At 37.0% G+C, this 20,950-nt stretch overlaps 1 protein-coding gene across 3 annotated transcripts in view; it reads right to left on the reverse strand.

The window, feature by feature from the left end:
* Nucleotides 1–13,937: 13,937 nt before the first annotated feature.
* Nucleotides 13,938–20,950, reverse strand: part of LOC115449967 (zonadhesin) — a 30,025-nt gene continuing 23,012 nt past the window's right edge. The window contains exons 29-36 of one of the 3 annotated variants that reach the window (XM_030177869.2): nt 19,405–19,548; nt 18,578–18,781; nt 18,088–18,186; nt 17,808–17,948; nt 16,941–17,150; nt 16,265–16,409; nt 14,316–14,450; nt 13,938–14,010 (exon numbers count right to left, since the gene is read on the reverse strand). In XM_030177869.2, coding sequence (XP_030033729.2) covers nt 14,317–14,450; nt 16,265–16,409; nt 16,941–17,150; nt 17,808–17,948; nt 18,088–18,186; nt 18,578–18,781; nt 19,405–19,548 — 1,077 coding nt within the window. In that variant the 3' untranslated portion in view covers nt 13,938–14,010; nt 14,316. Of the gene's footprint in view, nt 14,011–14,315; nt 14,451–14,842; nt 14,982–15,225; nt 15,358–16,264; nt 16,410–16,940; nt 17,151–17,807; nt 17,949–18,087; nt 18,187–18,577; nt 18,782–19,404; nt 19,549–20,950 lie in introns of all 3 variants that reach the window. The other 2 variants (XM_030177871.2, XM_030177870.2) reach the window with 2 other exon arrangements.

A 20,950-nucleotide genomic window follows, 5' to 3' on the forward strand; every position in this document is an offset into this window, starting at 1 on the left:
CCCGCGGAATTTTGAGACCTGGTTTGGGATTTGATAGACACATTCGATGTTATGTTTTCTACTCAAATATTTTTAACTAAATGTTGAGTAAACTAATTAGTTTTTATCTACCTATAAGTATCATACCTATATCATAAATTCTTAAAGAAACAGATAATTATTGCTGTTTTTAGAGCAAAAAGCTTTTTGAGTCACATTAAATATAAATAATCTTTTTCATAAAATACAATTACGATATTTTTAGAACTCATTTATGTTATCAGATTGGTAAAGGAATATAACTAATTAACTATGTCGGAGTGAAAACTCTTTACTTGGTTATTTTTTTACATGACCGGTAAAATTTCACCGGTCTATATTTATTCAGACAGTTATTCAATTATTGAAACACTTATTTACTTCAATAATAATTTACTGCATAGCAACACTAGCGGAATACACGATATGCTCGGTTTGAGCATTGAAACATGACTGCTGAAGACTTCTACAAGACTCGTACAAGCTTGCTACAAGAATGAGCTCTCGTCGTTCGGCCGGTCCTATTATTGACAGCAGTCGACCTCCCTCCTTTTCGAATACTTCCTCGATGTAATGATAGATGGCGCCACTATCGCTCCGGAAATTCACCAGTACTGCGGCGACAACTAATACTCATATCAATGTAAAATAGTCGTATCAATGTAAAATATTATTTATGAAAAGTTTATAACCATCATGGCAGACCTAAAGCACAAAAATAGGGATTAGAGTGGGAATGACTCTGATTGATCTTAAAGGTAAAATATTATGAATAATAACTTCAATGTCTAAAAAACGCGAAAATATAGGAAATAATTCTGTAATTCCATATTTAATAAAATATTTTAATAAAGCATTGTCAGGTTAACTTATATACATAACAAAAAATCATAAATACATATCCACTGCGGGTCTTAAAATAAATTACTTCAGTGGTTTGCTATACGATAAACTTGCGTCTAAGTTATAAGAGGAATTATATTAAATGTTTGAATTATTTCGCTTCTGAGGGGCATCTTTTCAATTTTTTTTAATATAATATATTTATGCTCTTTTTTCTACGAAATATTTATTTAGTGAGTACAAATAAAGCTGCATGATATAATGCGACCAGTTATATATATTTGTACTTTATACACAAATGTTTATTGGCGGACTTAATGCCGAAGGCATTCTCTCCCAATCAAACTTAGGTGGATCAGCGACTGATGTCAATGGTTACTAACACAATAACGGTAAAACGTAAAACTGCATATCTCTGTCAATAGATAAAATTATGTTTTAGACTCCTTTTTAAATTTACCGTTTATGTATTATGAATAAAATCTGAAACCTTTATATTTGGATTGCCGATATTAATCCGGTTAAAGATGTAATCTTGTTTAACAATTTTCTTAGGCATTGATTGTGCTAATAACAAAGCATTTGAAAACATAATATACTTATTACTATTAAAATTATAGTAATAACTAAGGGTCCCTCCCGGCTTCGCCCGCGTAAATAGCCTTCCCGCTTCAAAAGATCCTTAAACGCTAGGGCCATCTATTTAAAAAATCAGACGAAAAAAGAATATTTTCCATAGAAGTAAATTTACGGGATAAAATTAGCCTAAGTGTTAAGCCCAGACATGATACACCCATCTGACAAATTTCATCAATATCTGTTTAGCTAGTTGTTTCTGAATTTACTTCGGACAAATGTACAATCATTCGAACTTTCAGAATTATAATGTTCGTAAGAAGTAAGCTAAAAAGTAAGAATTAATTTAAAATAATAAGGTAGAATTTCAGTGGGGCGATATCGCTACATTACTATAAATTACACCACCACACATACATCACACTTATACAGCTGTTTAATACATTTGGTAAGTTAATTATTATAATTGAGGTCGCTTGTTTTCCTTTAAACTAAATGGCTGAATATTTTGTGTCTGAAACTGAATGAACATGTTAATAAAAATTGTCTTTACAATTCTAATTTGTTTAGGTTTAGGTTACAGTGTCGAAATGGTAAATTTTATTTTTGGATACTCTTTCTAAATTTTGTTTTTATATAATCTTTTTGTGCCTAACAATTAACTTTTGCATTGTTCTACTTCCAGAAACATGTGCTTAAAAGAAGTGTTGACAGTTGTAAGTATTAAAGTAATAAGTAATATGTTGTTTCATTCGCAACAATATTTTTTTAGACATATTGAACCGATGGTACAGTGATCGTATAATTATTTTTAATAATTACCACGTTTTTGCAATATTACACGTCAGAGTTAATATTATTAGTCGAAAATTAGATACAAAAAGTAGATAATTCGTCCATATTATATAATACTAGGTTTTGCTTACGACTTCGTCCGCGTGTAACTTTTTCCAGGATAAATGTCCCGCTATATATTTTCTCAAGATAAAAAGTAGGCTAATTCCTTCCCAGGTTTCAAACTGTTTTCGTACCAAATGTAATGGAAATCGGTTTAGTCGTTCAGTCGCAAAAGCGTGATAGACAGACAAAGTTACTTTCGTATTTATTACATAAATAATATGGATTAAATTGGCGTCCGCTAAAAAGGGAAGTGATATTTCTACACAGTTCCAATTTAAGACTGTAACGACAATGAAACACGGGAGCTAGCGGCTGACTGATTTATTAATTGCAAAAACTAACCTACCCTCCACCGTATGAATATTATGCATATAATATAAAGATCGGTACATCATCTCCCCTCTAAATTAAGTAATCACTTAATAATAATTAAATTAATTAATGACTAAACTATTTTATCAGTTCGAGCCTGTGCTCGCTGAACTCGACGATATGCACGCAACGCTCGTGCCGACGCGCCGGGCGGCATGGCTGGTGACGGCGGCGTGGCTGGCGGCGATGGGTCGCCGGGCCGAAATCCCGCCGCTGACTTTTCCACATCCGTGTCGCCCGACGCATCCTTTAACACTTCTGTGGTCTCCTTGCCGACCTCAAGTGCTTCTGTATTTTCATTGGTTTCGATTGGCGTTATACTCGTACGGGATAATGAATGACGATTTTTTTCTTGTCCCACCGGCATTAGTTGGTCAACGTGTCTGCGCCACTCAACACCTCTCCCCATATCGACTTTATATGAAACTGGACCTGTTTGCTTTACGACGGTCCCCGGGGACCATTTACCCCCTCTAGTAGAATAATCACGCGCCAGAACAGCGGTGCCTGTTGTAATACTTCGCGCGGTTCCACCCAGTGACTTTATTTGCCGTTGTTGTGCATCGCGCACGTTGACCGACACGTCCGGTCGAAGAGCGTCAAGTCGACAGCGTAGGCGCCGCCTTTGTAACGCCATAGCTGGGGACACACCGGTAGTGGCGTGTTCACAATTTCGATATTGTAATAAGAATTTGCTTAGAGCCGTGGCGACGTCTGCGCCCTCATGTAATGCTCTCTTTATCGCTTTTTTGACTGATTTAACTGCGTTTTCCGCCGCACCGTTCCCTTGGGGTCGGTAAGGAGCCGTAGTTACATGTTGAATTCTATTGTTTTTACAAAAAGACTTAAATTCCTCGGAAAAAAATGGCGGGCCATTATCGGTAACCAATTGTGTCGGCAACCCGAACCTAGCAAAATATCTCTAAAAACCGCAATCGTTGAACGGGCATCCGTACCTCGCATGCGTATTGCCTCGATCCACTTGGAATGTGCATCTACTAGGATAAGATATCTTTGACCCCCGCAATCGGCGAAATCCGCATGGATCCTATGCCACGGATGAAGTGGATACTCCCAGGGATGGAGCGGTGCATGTGGCGGTGCGTCTCGCACCACGCGACACGCCTCGCAGCTGCGACATATCTCCTCGATATCTTTATCCAAGTTAGGCCAATACACATAATTTCTTGATAAGTTTTTCATTTTATTTGTACCCAAATGCCCTTCGTGAATTTCCTTCAAAACATTTTTTTGCAAAGTAAGCGGTATAACAATTCTATATTGGTATATAAGACAACCCAACTCTTCAAATAAATCTTGTTTCCTACAAAAATATGGCTTTTCGTCGTCACAACCCGGTACCGACGGCCAACCAAAATTAACATAACTTTTAATTTTATTTAATAATAAATCCTTTTCGGTTTCTTTTGCGATATCCTTAAAGTTAATCGGGATAGAATCTTCTATTATATTTAAATACTGACAATTAAACTCTCCGGAACCTTCTAAACGGCCCTCCTGAGGTAACGGTAATCGCGACAAGGCATCAGCTGGACCGTTGTCTATAGATCGTACAAATTCCACTTTGAAGTCGTATGCCGCCAGGCGCGCGGCCCACCGCTGCAACCGACTAGCAGCGGTCTGTGGAATTCCACCCTTAGCTCCGAATATATGTGTCAAGGGCTGGTGGTCAGTACGCAGTATAAATTTCCTGCCGAACAGATACTGATGATGTTTTGTAACACCAAACAGTATCGCGAGTGCTTCCTTATCGAGTTGACTATAATTGCGCTCGGGCGCGCTAAGCGTGCGCGACGCGCAGCAAAGTGGGCGCTCCGAGCCATTCGGATAGCGATGCGCGAGTACGGCGCCGAGCCCGTACGCACTGCTATCTACAGACAGCACCAGCGGCAGTCCCTCCTCATAATGCGCTAACACACGATCACTCAGGAGAGCCACCTTAGCTTGCTTAAATGATTTTTCGCAATCCGAATTCCATTTCCAGTCCACCGTTTTTTTTAATAAGTTATGTAACGGATATAATAATGTACTTAAGTTTTTAATAAATTTTCCATAGTAATTTAACATTCCCAAAAAACTTTTGAGTTGCGTAACATTCTCCGGTCGTGGCGCACTGGAAATGGCTTCCAGCTTTGCCGGATCCGGTCTTAACCCGTTTTTATCAATAATAAAACCTATATATTTGACACTCTCTTGTAAAAAACTGCATTTACTCAATTTTACTGTCAAACCCGTGTCGCGCAACCGCTCGAGTACAGCTTTCAGATTTCTAATATGGGAAGTTCTGTCTACGCCCGTGACGCAAATATCATCCAAGAATACTACACAATTTGGAATGCCGCGTAGTGTCTGTTCCATAATTTTCTGAAACTTTTCGGGTATACAAGAAAGACCGTATGGGGTACGCCGATACGCAAATGTCCCTATGTGTGTTGTGATGGCAGTATAAAGCTGCGAATCATCCGTTAATAAACATTGTTCGTAAGCATGTCTAAGGTCGATTTTAGTAAATTCTTTCCCGCCACTGAGCTTTGCAAATAATTCCTCAATTCGCGGTAATGGGTAAAAATCGCGTTTCAGTTTCGGATTTATGGTTATCTTATAATCACCGCAAATTCTGATTTCGCCATTCTTTTTCACTACCGGAACAATCGGCGTCCCGTAATCCGCGTAGTCGAGTTTGTAAATGGAGCCGTCCGCCTCAAGCCGGCGCAGCTCAGCCTCGACCCGTCCGCGCAGCGCGAGCGGCACGGGCCGCGCGCGCACATACACAGGTTCATTGTCTGTCAGCTGCAATCGAATGGTTTGCTTACATGTACCTAGCTTGTCCGTAAATACTTCCGGGAATTCCAGACATAGGCGGTTCACGAATCCATCGGCGGGCATAGTATGGAGATTAATTTGGGTGACTTTTAGAGCCCGTAGCCAATCCCTACCCATTATAGGCCGTGCTCCCCTTTTAATCACATATAACCGTAAAGCATTCGCGGAAACGTTTCGTAGTCTCGCATTTACTTCGATATAACCCAGCGATTCGATTCGTGATCCGGAATAACTACGTAACATTATATTATCAACTAACAGAGACTTATAACTAAACATGCGTTTAAACATTTCTTCACTGATGGCCGATATACGACTACCCGTATCGACTTCGCACTCCACGTCGTAACTGTCAATGACCACTTTAATAAAATAAGGTTTGTTACCTTTGGTCGCCACGTCTAAGTTGAACAAAACGTCATCAGATTCATTTTCACTTGCACTACTGCTAACATAATTTTGTCGACTGTCCCTATGGCCACCACTGCCACGCACCATTTTGCACATCACTTTTAAATGCCCTCTTTTGTTACACTGATCACAATTATAATGCATGTACCGGCACCGATCCGGCCGATGCGCCTTCCCACATCGCCAGCAGGCCTGCGCCGGCGCCAAGCTGGCGGCGCGCTGTTCGCCGCGGCTGCCCGGCCCGCGCCCGCCGCCTCCACGTGCATAGTGTACGCCTTCGCCCGCTTCGCCGCTCGCACCCGGGCTCGATGTCAGCCCCGTTGTGCCGCTTACCTCCGCATGTTTTTCTGCGGCTTCCAGAGCCAGCGCCAACTCCACCGCTTCTTTATATTCAATTTTCTTCTCTGCGAATATTCTAGAACGCATGGCTTCACTCATCAGGCCTGACACGAATTGATCACGGAGATTTTCCTCCAGGGATGAACAAGTTTTACACTTTCCAAAGTTACATGTGGTAGCCAAGTGTTTTAATGCTTGTAGATATTCCATAAGATACTCGCCAGTGTGTTGACGTCGCAACCTGAATACGTGGCGCTCCGCAATTTCCGACCGTTGTGGTTCCAAATGATCCGATACAAGTTTTACTAGTGCATCGTATGTCTTATCCTCCGGGAACTCAGGAGAACACAAGTCGCACATAAGCGAATATGTCGCCTCGCCGACGATTGTGATTAACATGGGCACTTTACGGTCGTCTTTGATGTCATTTAATAAAATGTACTGATTTACTCGACGTATGTAGGCTGGCCACTGTTTTGAGTTCAAATTAAATGGTTCCAACTTTCCAATAGGCATTTTAAAACACTGATATAATAAACACGATTAAATGCGTTAGAAAAAATATTCCGACCTCGTCGCCAATGTAACGACAATGAAACACGGGAGCTAGCGGCTGACTGATTTATTAATTGCAAAAACTAACCTACCCTCCACCGTATGAATATTATGCATATAATATAAAGATCGGTACAAAGACATCCAAAAATAGTCTATTCTCCTTAGCTTTCCTAGTCTAACGTTCTTTAATTTTAATTATATTGTCAATACTTTTGTATTGCTGATGTATGGAGACAACGGTATCCACTTACATTTAGGTGACATACTAGCATGTTCCACTTCTTGTTTTAAACTTTAACATTGTGTAATAAGGTCGTAATCTTGTTATCAGCATTGATAAGCAATCCTCTGTCTGACCTTTAGGTGACGAAAATGTGACGAGCCCGCGAATGAAATATTCTGCCCCAATAAACCAATATTTTTTTTTTAAATTCTCTTCGCCTATTATATGTAATAGGACCAGAACTTGTGAAATGGGAGTGTGCTGACCCTACCTACCCCCCAAAAAAGGGCACAATGCTATGTATTTACTTTAAAATAATTTTGTTTGTGTTATTTTCAGTAATCGGGTCTACGAACTTAGGTGCTACTGCGACTTTCGGCGAGCAAGGGGTCTCTGATTGTATAGCAGCTGGCAATCCGCAGTGGAAATGCTACACTGAACAGTCCGGTATAAATCCTCAGTGGTGATCAATAAATATAATTTGTACATCATTATCGAAATTTCATGATATTTTAAGAGGCCCCATTCCGTCTACGGGGTTTATGCGTCTTTTAGAAATTACGGGCATTATAATCGAAGGACAGCTTTATTAACCGTGTAAGTAAAAGAGTCTAAAATCCCTTATGTACCTAAAAGAATGCCCGTAATTGCAAAAAGTTGGATTTACCCTCGTAGATGGAACAGGATGCGCTGACTTCAAGATAACCTCAATCTCACAATAATCATGATTGACGATAACACCAACATTTTGTGACTTTCTGGTTTACGTATCATTGTATAATAAACGATATAGCATACATTATTCATATTGAAATACCAATATACTCGCTAGTTATCATATCGCTTATTAGCCAGGTGATTAAAACTTCCAGCCACGCACGTATCAAACGGGAGCCAAGTTAATACTAAGTCTGGTTTCATAAATCCTCTCAGTGTGCTGTATCCGGTCCGTTTATTATCCGGCCCGTACCAATTTAGATGGTCCCACTGAATTTCCAGATATTATACAAGTTGTACGTGCCTTTAGAACCGTGAAGATTTCGCCGGCGATTCCCCGGATCAGCTGCGGTTTCGTACGTCTTCTGATATAATTTAACTTTTTCCGTGCGATATAATTGTTTTAAGTGTTATTTTTGTGTCTGTATGATCGTAATTTAATTGCTAATTATAATATTTAACACCTAAATCATTCAATTTAACTTAGATGTTAATTATTACATTTGCCATCTGTGTAATTTTGATATACCTACTAGGTTAAAATATTAAAGCTAAAATAATGTTTTTTACTAAGATAGTACGGGACCTAACAATCAGAACACAAAATTACAAAACTGTTTCAAAATTAAAGTCACTGTCTGTTTTCTATAGAATCTTAAGTCTTTAAATATTCAGTTCCAATTTTCACCTGCCAAAAACTTCCATTCATTGAAGCACTTGCTTTATGCAAGAGGGTGAAGTCTCTCGTGATAGGGCAAGTAATTTGGTTGCACTGGGCCCAGCACTAACAAGTTGTGGAACATTTGAAGAAAGTTAAAAACTTTCCGATTACGTATTCATTACTGTCTCATCTCGCCTGTAACACGTCAGCGTCTGAACTCTCCAAAACACTGGCCATTTATACCAAAATAGTTCTGCTTGCTTCAAGTTATTGATGAATTTTTGATTCTCCTTTATTATCTTTTTTGGGTTTTATTTACAATGAAAGTTCGATAAAAAAAATATCGTGGTGCAACCTACTAAAATGCTTTAGCTTGAATAACTACTCCAAATTTATTATAATGTCTCGCAAATAATTAGCTGTAATCCGTTGAATACAGGGGCGTGGTTATTGTAGAGCTAGCCGGTGCAATACACCGACGCCCCTAACGTTAAGGTCAGGTTAGATCCGCCGGCCTTATAACCCGACGTTGAGCCGTCCAGGGAGATACGTCAGGTGACCGCCAAGCCAAATCCCTAGCATTATATTATGTATATACTCATGCGCGGCAATATGTACTGACATTCCGCCATGATCATGTTTGGCGCAAGGGAAGGCTGTAGGGTTCCTTTGACAGAAAGTATCTAGCTGTCGTACAATGAGATCGGAATATTTATTACCAGCATAACGTATGCAACGCACACACCGGCAGGTGTTAAAATACATAAATGTCAATTATTTTATTTTGATTGATTTGAATGACGAGACGAGCTTGCTGTTTGCGTGTTGGTAAGTGATACGACTGCCCATAAACAGCAGAAACGCCATCCAACACCTTGAATTACAAAGTATTGTTTGGTATTCCACTGCGCTCACCATCATGAGACATGAAATGTTAAGTCTTATTATGTCCAGCAGTTGCACTGGCTACAATGTCCTTCAAACCGGAACACAACAGTGACTAGATACTGCAACTTGGCGGCCGAAATAGACATTGACCCACGCGGACTCTCACATATGAGAGACCTACCACCAGTAAAGTTAAAATTAGCAATTCTTTTTCTACGAAACTACGAAAACCATAGTTATTTTCTATTTGGTGTATAAAATTAAGCGACGGTTATTGAAAGAATCTTATAGCGTTCTTACTTTTAATACGTATTCATTAATTATTTACTTGCACTCGCTTAATCAGGCCAACCTTATAAAAACAGTCATTAGTGCGACTAACCCGATAAGAGGCTTAGTTTCCAAGAATAAAGATACAATTTTAATTCAAATACAGTGAACATGGCAGAAGCCGCGGCTTTTGAATAATAAAATGAGAATGAAGAAACCACCTGTAAGGAAAACTTCACTCTGATTAAAGAACTTTATTTTTCTTAATATAGTTTTGCTCGAGAACATATTATAATAGAAGTAAAATAAGTAAAAAGTATTATATTTTTTTATAACTTAGGTCCGCAAACGGTAAAGTTGGTGTCCTGATGTTAGATGACCTTCATCGCCTATAAACACTAACATGAATAAAGGTGTAGGTTAAACGAAAAGATTTGTGAATTAGAAACAGTGAACAGATGAGGAAAAGCGATTTTTGAATTACAGTGAAGGGGTGTTCTTCACACTTATTAATACTACACGTTCATTAAACAACTTGTTAAGTAAAAATCCTATGTATAAATCTACGTTAAGTTTTGCATATCATTTGAGAAATTTAAAGCGTTTGTACGTGGAAGCTAAAGTAATACAACGTTTTAAAGTCGCTAGAAGTCGAATAATAATTTTCTTGTGCGTGCTGAGGATATCGTATGAAGGAGCTTCCTTGAAGATATTAAATGTAGAAGGAAGTTGCCCTTGTTCTGAATTTATTACATCATGTATCATAAAAGACCTGAATAAGTTTGAAAATTAAATCTTTGTGGTGGATTGTTTGATTTTACGTTGCCATTTAAAAGTTACCAGAGTTAGTGCCAGTTTCATTATGTCTAAATAATTATCCAGCACTTAATTGTATTAATCACTGGTGAATATGTTAATGTTTGAATGAACTCCGTTTGCACCGAGAAACTATTTTGTAAATTTATTTAGAAGAGTCGCGTATTAACAATTAGAGCTATAATTAATTTCAAATTTACAAATATAACTGAAGCACTAAGTAAATAACGACATACATATTAGTGCAGTTTGAGAACTTCCATTTTTAGGATCGGTTGAAAGCAGGTCATTTCCATTAATTAACCGCCAGAGTTCTGTGCCAGTGAGTTCACAATGAACTATCGACTACTAACTATGAACATCGGGTTCCCTCCCGATAAGATCAATTTGCTAGAAACCCAACGGTCTTTGCAATCGACAGAGTTGAGCTAAATTTACTACGAACTTCGATGTTATCCGGAGCTAATTTACTGGTATTACTCCACTCGTTTTGCTTTACCTGTTGAAAGTATGAAATTCAATATTTCTCTGTTGACGTCATCCGATAATTGAATTTGTCTATTTGCAAACCTTCTCTGATAAACAGATGTTGAATAGTTACTGTAATACGGAACAATAATTTTGCTAGAAATGAGAAAATAATTGTATTGTTTTTTTTTAACAAAAAAAACGGGGTTTTGCCGAAAATATAAGATTTTGGTAGAAGGAATACTGAATACGTTTTATATATTGTAGCAAGAGACTGTTATTAACACTATGAAGACCGTATTTTTGAACTTCTTGGAGACAACAAGAGCGGTTAAATGACGTATTTTCAGCTGTGATGTTATATTTATGTGTTTCATTCATAGTTTAAATAAAGTAACAAATGACAAGTAAATGAATTTATTAATTAGTAAAATATATTAGGTTTTAATTTTCACTGTAACCGTATGTAGTCAAGTGTACAGCTATGTAATACAAGTATATAAAATTACTTAAGGTCGATTCGACGATGGTTGCGTTACTAAGATTAAACTCAATTCACATTACGCCTATTTGAACATCTCATGGGGGTGTTCATTACAGTAATTGTGGCATATGCAATCACACTAATTATTATGTAGAATTAGTGGTGCGGTACAACTAACTCGTGACTATATCAGACGCACGGGCGGGATATTCACACAGATGCGTTAAACACCCGCAAAAATCATGTATGAACTGCGACCGCAAAGTAAATGTGGTGAAGCGTGCATGATGATACCAAAAGTCGCCTTAAAAGACGTAATGGCATAGTACAGCAAAGTATCTATATTTATCTTGAATAGTTATTAGAATAACATTTACAACGCAGTAAACCCTGTAAATACGTCCAAAGTTCTAACCTCACTGCGTTCCTGTAAGATTAAATTAAATTAAAGACAGCAAAATTATAAAAACTTTATGCCACGCTAACTTTTAGTAATGTTGTGGCTGTTTCTGCACAAATATTCTTCAAAATTGTTTGAAGGTATTATACATTTTAATATGTTTTCTTATTATATTACCCTATTATTCTTAGTTTATTAAAAGTAAAATAAAGCATCGAACGCCTGCCCTATATTTTCCTACACTAAACTTCATAAAATTATTGGACATTTAAGTTTCTTTATTTATTTTTTGCTTATCGGTCCTCGCACTTAGTACACCGTGGGAAACCTGCGAACGGTATACTGGAATCTCCAAGCTTAACGACTGCATGGCCTTGGAAGAAAGTGGGTAAGGGATAGGTGGAAAGGAAGTTTAAGGGCAAAGAACAGTCTTAGGATAGGAGGAAGGGAGAAGACTAGGAAATGTAGCTTTTATAGGCCTCAATGTGAATTGCAACCATGAGGTAAACAGTATACATAATTAAAAGTATACCTAGGGCCGTGACAAATGTCCTCCGTGCATGCCTTCGGTATGGCGACCGAGCGCATAAGATTTGCCTCGGTGGGGCGGGGGGGACACTTTGGTATGTAAATGGACCGATATACCTGCTTTTGAATTTATACTGGGTATTAATATGTAGGGTGGCCTCAGTGGAATAGGTATATTGCGTGAGCTGTATGACATCGCTTTAAGGTATTGGATAAGAAACCCAGATCAAGCAATGATATGGGATTTTATTTTTTTTAAATTAAGTCATACCCGAGATGGCGATTGGCTCGCCTCCTGTCACATCATGTGACGGAACGTACTTGGCGTAAACTGGGTGCCCTGGTTGCACCACTGCCTATCCTATCGGGGATAAAGACGGGTTTTGTGTCTGCTTCTTTGTTTTTATTTATCAGACTATAACATTAAGTTCAATTACAATCGCTCCATCTACGGCCTAATATTTAAAAATACAATTGTATATACAATATATCGAACTATTCATAACTTCTAAAGCATTAAAAAACATACGCAATATTATATAAAGTCAAGTTTGTGAACAGATTTCGTTCCACGTTGTTTCATAATTACAAATTCCATTCCAAGACAGATTCCCTTACTGCCAAGAAACCTAGACACTCAATACGCAAGTTTGAAGGCAAATGCTTAATTAACTCATGAATAAAGGAACATCACGAGGGCTTTACCTAACATGTAATAGTTTTGTTATATTGTACACGAGTAATGTTTATTGGAGATTCCCTCTGTCCTCGCCTAAACGTTTTGGGGAATCTGAATGACGTCATTACGGGCGCCATCAAAGACAGGCTGCCATAGTCTGATTGCGGTTTCTGGCCTATTCGCAAATACACAAGCATACGGCATAAGTTATCAGTATTTAACAGACGTTTGTTAGTCCCTTACCTGTAAGATATGTCACGTCTGCAATAGAGAAGTAGTGTCGAAGTCGTCTATTCACAATTTACATTAATTTACTTTGTTCGTAGTTTACTTTTTGTATTCTTTTATGGCATGACTAGGCTGGCTCGTCCAGAAACCAATATCTAAATGACCCAAACATCCTATCACTACCTAAAGAAATAGTCCTTTATTTAAAGCCGGCAAGTTTTTCTTATTTCTTATTAATACATAAATCATAACATAGTAATTAAAGTGAAAATTACTAATTTAATTAATGTACGAGTAACGGTTTAAAACTCAAAACTAACGAGAAGTGAAATGGGATTACATGTCCAATAACTCTAAAACAAACAGGCGTCTAATTTTAACTAGGTTTGGCATCCATAACGGCGTTTCCTTTAGCAGATTATCCAGGATTCGCCGGGATAAGTGAGGTCTAACTCGTAATTTCATTTGATCCCTTCCTGTCGATATTCTCATCCCTGAGGGAGTTCCACTAATACCTGTTAATTGGAAACTAGTCTCGCAGGAATCTTGTCCTTGCGTGTGTCATAATAGTCAATAGTTTGCTTTATTAATGTTACAATAATTGATTTTAGCTACTGCACTTATTATCATAATTTGTTTATATTAAAAGGATTATTGTAATTTACGGAGATGTGAAGTTGAATGATTTTTGTAATTCATATCAATAAAACAACATTTATTAATTCTGCATGATATATATTTAAAATAAGTCAATTTAAATCGGATTGCAAATATTCTGCTTCTGCATCTGAAAGAAAGGTATAATCGGTAAATATAAATTGATAAAAAATAAATAATGAAATCATCGTATTTGTTACACCAAACGTTATATACAAAGCAATCAGTTTAGACACCATTACCCTTATAAAATATAACAAAAGATAAAAAGCATGTATTATCACGTGTAAATATAAAGAAATACAGGGGAAATAAAAGAGAATAGAAATATATAGTTAGTACAGATATTTGTAATTAACTGTGACATAAAAATCTAAATTTTTCTATTGTAAAATTTATTTGTTAGTGGGTATAGAAGGTTTTTATTTTAATCACCTTACGGGCCTTGGAAGCCACCACAAAATATTGGATCTCTATTAAAGCAAACACAAAAGGCATGTCCATGGTTAGCATTGAACTCATAGATTTTTGGTGGAGCCACCGCTGCTGTTGCTCCAACTCCAAAAAATACTGCAAATCACACCATTATGAACACCAAAATTGCAGAAAATAGATTAACGGAGTTGAATTCAAACCCTAATACAATGGCCACAGCGTTTGAAGCAATATTTTACCCCCTTATTCATAGACGTTATTTATCTAAGGACGGATCATTGCTGTGATAACAAGTCTGTTTCTCAATGCTGACGGCATGGCAGCCGTCGCAGTGCATAGACGTTGTGATTGGCTAATATTGAGATACAACTTTAATCTAATTGGCTGTCAGATGAACAAAGCTGAACAAACAGCAAGCTATCAGATCAACAAAGCAGAGATACAGATTTGGTACCATAGCAATGCTCCATCCTTAAATAAATAACGTCTATGAATAAGGGGATTAAAGTATAAATCTTAGGATTCACCTAATGAATCACCCGAAAAATCCTCCCGTAAATAGAGGATTTCTTTCTTTAAATATAGTGAACGCATGAGGATGATCAGCATCAAAGATCTTTATTACTGGTTGAGGTCTTACTGCTGATCTTGTACTGACTATTATTCCTGAAATATGTGAGACGATATTTAAGAATTATTAATAAGACGATTATAGGATGAATATAGGAATGTCGGAGGTTTGTAGAGTGTTGGTGGCTTATTTATAACCCAAGCGTTCCGTATAATAGTACCTAAAATTATTACACATAATAATAATTATAATTAAGTTAAGCATATAAGTAATAAGATTAAAACAACATATAGTGCAATAAAATATCAAACAAAAACAAGACAAATATTTTATTGTCACCTTAATTATCAAAAACTCCGAAGAAAATGAAATCATTTTCAAATTTAATGCCAAATGCGTGTGGATGGTCTGCATCAAAAATTTGAGTTTCGGGAGGTGATATCGGTAAACTCAGAGTCATTGCTATAATCGCTGTAATTGTCATATAAACATAAATGTAAACAATGTATTTTTTTTTCTTTTGAAACATACAATTGCTGATGGTAGGATATATTTTATATCCGCACGGATAGCAACCACCGTACACGAGGTGTTAAAACCAACGTAGTGGCTCAGTAAGTGTGTCACGTTCCGGGATCAGCCTGTGTATATCCGGTTCCAACAGGCCGGCATAATTGCTGAGGGGTAATTATCCCTCGTCAGTCGATATTCTATCGGACCCCACTCCACTTACCATCAGGTACTGTGGGGTCACTTTTCAATGGACGTATAAAAGAAAATGAAAATTCCTGTCACAGCGTAAGGTAGCGACGAAGCCTAGTTGGTTGTGGAACGGACTGCCGAGACGAATGTATGTAATGGTAAGAGCCTAGGAGTAAAACGTTTGAAGCAAGCGATAATTCACAAAGAATACACACATAATTTCTTAGAAAAATCAGAAGTGTGTACCCTTGAGATTTGAACCTGCTGACATTCCTTCAATTTAAATACTTGAATTGTATTAATCGTATTACCATAAAATAGGTATAGCCCAATTCCATAAAATTATAATATCAAAAACACTACAGCAGGTTGAATAAATAATCAAAATTGAAAATTTAAAATATCACCTCATATAGCAAAAACTCCGCAAAATATGAAATCATATTTGACTTTCACACAGAAAAAATAAGGATGGTCAGCTTTAAATTCTTTTATTTCTGAATTAATTGAAAGCAATTTGCGGCTTGAAAAAATAATCCCTGGAAATGTTAGACAGTTAAAACCTATATTTTGCAGATTGAGCGAATTAACGAATTGTAATATGTCCTGTATGGTCAGAATATTATTTGTTTTTCACATCTAATTTTGAGACAAAATAAGTATTTTCATATCTTACCAGTCGCCACTGCTGCCAATGTGCCATTTTCGTTTGATTGGAGCTTGCACTTTTGGATAGCATCAGATACAAAAATAGGTTCGTCATTTGCCAAAATATCTTTAAAGTTATATGAATTTGGATTAAACATCTCCGTGACATTATCCTAAAAAAAAACATTTAAAACCATAATTTTATAATTAATATTTGCAATAGTGTCTTATTTATTTGGGACATTTAATAAGTCTTTTTGGGCGCTTTTTCAGGTATTTGTAGTCTCTAATTCATTGAGAACACTACAGCGATACTATCGCTGTAGTGTTTTGGTAGATATGCTAGTGTATAATTGGGAAGGAGGGATACAGGATATAAGTATATCCTGGAGACCTTGGCCTAGTGAACGCCCAGTTCGCCTACTTTTTGAGCGACTTAACGCTGAATCTTGATCCAGGACAGTCTAATGTAAATGCCTGGTCGTCTCCTGACACTCAGCATTTAACCATATCTTGTTTTCACGTCGAAAATAATACCAAAAAGTATTCTAAATGTGAAAAAATTATAAAGCCTGCAATAAATTATAATTTATTTAAGATTCTTGTAGCGCTTGTTAAAAAAAGTAGGAGAAGAGTAAATGAAGTGAGTGTAGAGAAGTGTGTTTGAAATCTTAATTGTAAATTGTGTTACTATATTATCGTACCTTTTTGAGAAGCTTTGACAAATCTAACTGCGTCAGTATATCCATCTTGGGTACGAATACTTTCACTCTTTCTGGACTCAAACAGGCAAGACTTTGAACCACTAATTCCGGATCTCGCATCTTAGAAACCATGTCACGTAGCCCATCTTTTTTATTAGGGAGCCATATAACCATGCTATATTTATCGTTGTTATATAACATTTCTATGACCTGTAAGTAAATATAAATTATTACTATAATAATAATATCAGCCCTGTATTATATACTTGCCCACTGCTGAGCACAGGCCTCCTCTACTACTGAGAGGGAATAGGCCTTAGTCCATCACGCTGGCCTAGTGCGGATTGGTAGACTTCACACACCTTCGAAATTCTTATAGAGAACTTCTCAGATGTGCAGGTCTCCTCACGATGTTTTCCTTCACCGTTAAAGCGAACGATAAATTCACAAAGAATACACACATGATTTTTTAGAAAAGTCAGAGGTGTGTGCCCTTGGGATTTGAACCTGCGGACATTCGTCTCGGCAGTCCGTTCCACACCCAGCTAGGCTATCGCCGCTTAATTATTACTAATTACAGTTTAAATAAAGTTTTTTGTTCTTTTTATACAAGCGGGGCAGAGTTAACCCCTGCACCTAATGGTAAGTGGAGTGGGGTCCTATAAAATGTCGGCTTGTAGGAGATGATTACCCCTCAGCAGTCGACACAATTATGCCGGCCGTTGGAACCGGATATACGTAGGATCTCGGACCGCGACACACGTATGTGGGCCACGTTGGCGGGTTTTAACACCTTGTGAACGGTGATTGCTATGCGGATTATAAAATATATCCTACCACCAGCAATGAATAAACTAAAATACATACCGTTGCATCAATTGGACTAAATTCACAATAATTAAATGTATTTTCTTGATACATCATTGGTATAGAAATTGTTTTATTTGGTGTTACATAAAAGTCTCTGTTTTTAGTGTTGTTGACATTGAAGGCCTTTTTCCAGTTACCCTGAAAGAAAATTCATATTACTATAATACTAAATGTGTTTCTCGCAGATAGTTTGCTATTTTTTCATATCGGCAAACAATTCATAAATCATTGGCATGTCATTTGGTATAAAACAAGTAACAAATATAATAATACTTACAAAGAAATACATGGCATTGAGCAAAACTAGACGTGTGTCTGGACTGAGTGCGGAAGGCGGTATTAGGTCCTTAATTTCATTGTGTGTTTTATTCTCCACCTAAAATTAAAATAATTATCAACACGAACTAGGCCAATTAAAGTTGTACCATGTGACAATAAAATTGTCTTAAATAATTAGCATTAATACTTTATAAAGATAAATTAACACACAAATAGAATAAATTATCATGTTCGCCCGGAGCGGCGTGTTTGGGCGGCCTGTGTTGAGCAATAGACGGCAATATGTTGCCTATAATATTATAATTTGAGGTTTATGCTGTTCTGATCTGCGTGCCAAATCTCATTTAAATTCATTTAACGATTGTATTTATCAAGAGTACGTATTTAGTGACATAATATTATTAAGTATTAATTTAAATATAAAGGTTTTGACTTAGGCATCATAAACTCTTATTATAAGTGCATTAAATAAATAAGACCTAACATACCCATTTATTTATAGTCTCAGCAGCTTTCACGTTATCGGCGAAGTTAAGGTTTTCACCTTCGGAATCAAACATTTCTATAGCGTCTTTTTTAAATCTTTTACTAAATGGATAATTTATATTGCCGTAAAATTTAATAGCCACTTCGAATGTTACGTTTGCTTGGTTTTGAAAACTACTTAGTAGTGCTGGGATCGCTTTTTCTACCTGTAAAGGTAAAATATTATAATAATAATACGAAATGTATGGGTTCGATGTAAGAAGAAAGAAATCAATGATATATCCACCCACTGTACATAAAGTGAAAAGTGGTCACAGTATCCAAGTTGGTTTTCAAAAAAAAATAATACTATTATATTTATTAGTGATGCGATTATGAGAAATCATATAAATGGGCACACATTTTATAGTCTAAATACAATAATAATACTAAAAAATAATATAGATATATAAAGGTGTGTCGTATGAAATTATAATTCATAATATCGACAGATCGCGTCGGTGTGTTTGACATGCACACTGTAACACTGAACTGCATTCCTGCCTAATTGCCTCAGTGGCGTAGTTTCCTCGTGCGTGGTGCGATATGGTCCCGGGTTCGAATCCCAGGTCGGGCAAAGTAATGTTGCTTTTTTGCTCAGTGTCCATTTTCCATTCCAGAATTTGTGCCCGATATGGCGACCGGTCGTCCCCTATAACATCATGTGTCCTTTTGGGAGTAAAGGCCTCATGTGTGTTTATTTTTAAAGTCCTGCCACACTTATTTTACAAAACGCCTAGTTACCTTTTCATGTTGTCATTAATGTAATATTGAATAAATATTACTATACCTCCTCATTGCTATCTAGATTGGTAACACGTAATAGTTGTTCACGCGTCACGCCAACAGAGTAAAGTAGAAGTTGTGTTAGTGGTATCAACACGGATATTGCTGACAGAACAAAGCTCTTGCCTGGAGTCATTGTTACCATGTCCTGTAAAACATTGATTAATATAATAGTGTAGATACTTAATTGGGTCTTATTATAATTAGATGGTATTTATGGTATTCATTTGGATATTTTGTGTTCAAATAATAGAGCGGTTGAGTTGTATGCGCAAGTGAACAAGGGTTAGCTCCATCAAATAAAATCAAAGGTTATCTGATGAAGGTTTGTGCTGAGTTCTCTAAGTGTTATGTGCAGGAGAAAATTCATTGATTCTAAGCTGTTACAAAGGCAACATGTTGTAATTCATGTGGTTTGTTAATTAGAGCCTCACTGACCACCTCGGTGGTGTAGTATACGATACGACAACAGTGTTGGGGTCTCAAGTTCGATCTTCGGTTCGGGCAAAGTTATATTGGATTACTCAGTATCAGTCCGGAGTTTAAAATTTTTGTCCGATATGGTGATAGGCTCGCCCTTTATCACATTTCGGGAAAAACAGGGTGCAGGTTGGTGCACCTCTGCCTACCCTTTCGAGGATAAAAGGCGTGCGTGTGTGTGTGTGTTTTAATAAGTGCATAAGAACTCCAATGATGAGTAATAAATAGGTACAAAGATGATGTTGGATAAGCTTCCACCCGAAGTCCGAATATAAGACTTTAATACCAAGGAAACCACTCGTAGGTTATAATGTTAAACCTCTAGCTTTGTATTATCTATTCATAGAAAAATTATTAACAGTCTTACGGAAAAGTACTTGTATTATAAATACTCAAGAAATCCGAGCTCAAAATAGATACAAATTTTATTTCAATTTGAATTATTACAGGGCCACGTCTGTTAAGCTGACATTAATCACGTAAACCTATTCGTATTTAAAATAAAATGGAAACTTAGAAGTGTTATTTTCAGAAGACTCTTATAAAATATATTTTCTGGTTTTCATTCATCCTACGTATTCGAATTTAATGAAGCTGTCCTTATTCATCTTTAGAGGACACTGCCTTTCATACAAGCCATTCTGAATGCAAGAATAGGGACGCGGTGTTCTATTTTCATAACTTACCAAGTACCTATCTTAGTTGTATAGTAGTTTATGATTCTCATTTTATAGTCAGAGAATTTACGATTTTGAGTGTTCTCATATGGTGAGATTCTTTCTGGATAGGTACCACCGTAATATCTATTTCTGCCGCCAAGCAGCAGTGTGTAGTTACTGTTGTGTTCCGGTTTGTAGAATATTGCCAGTATATCTACTAGCCATAATATGACCCAACATTTCATGGATGGCGAGCTCAGTGGAGTACCAAACAATACTTTGTAATTTAATATTTCGGATGGTGTTTCTACTGTTTATGAGCGGTGTTATTGTTTACCATCAGGCGAATAGCAAGCTCGTCTCGTCATTCAAAGCAATAAAAAAGTCTATACCATTAGTTAAAGACCGCGA

The sequence above is a fragment of the Manduca sexta genome, chromosome 26 (assembly GCF_014839805.1).
Source record: "Manduca sexta isolate Smith_Timp_Sample1 chromosome 26, JHU_Msex_v1.0, whole genome shotgun sequence".
Lineage (NCBI taxonomy): Eukaryota > Metazoa > Arthropoda > Insecta > Lepidoptera > Sphingidae > Manduca > Manduca sexta.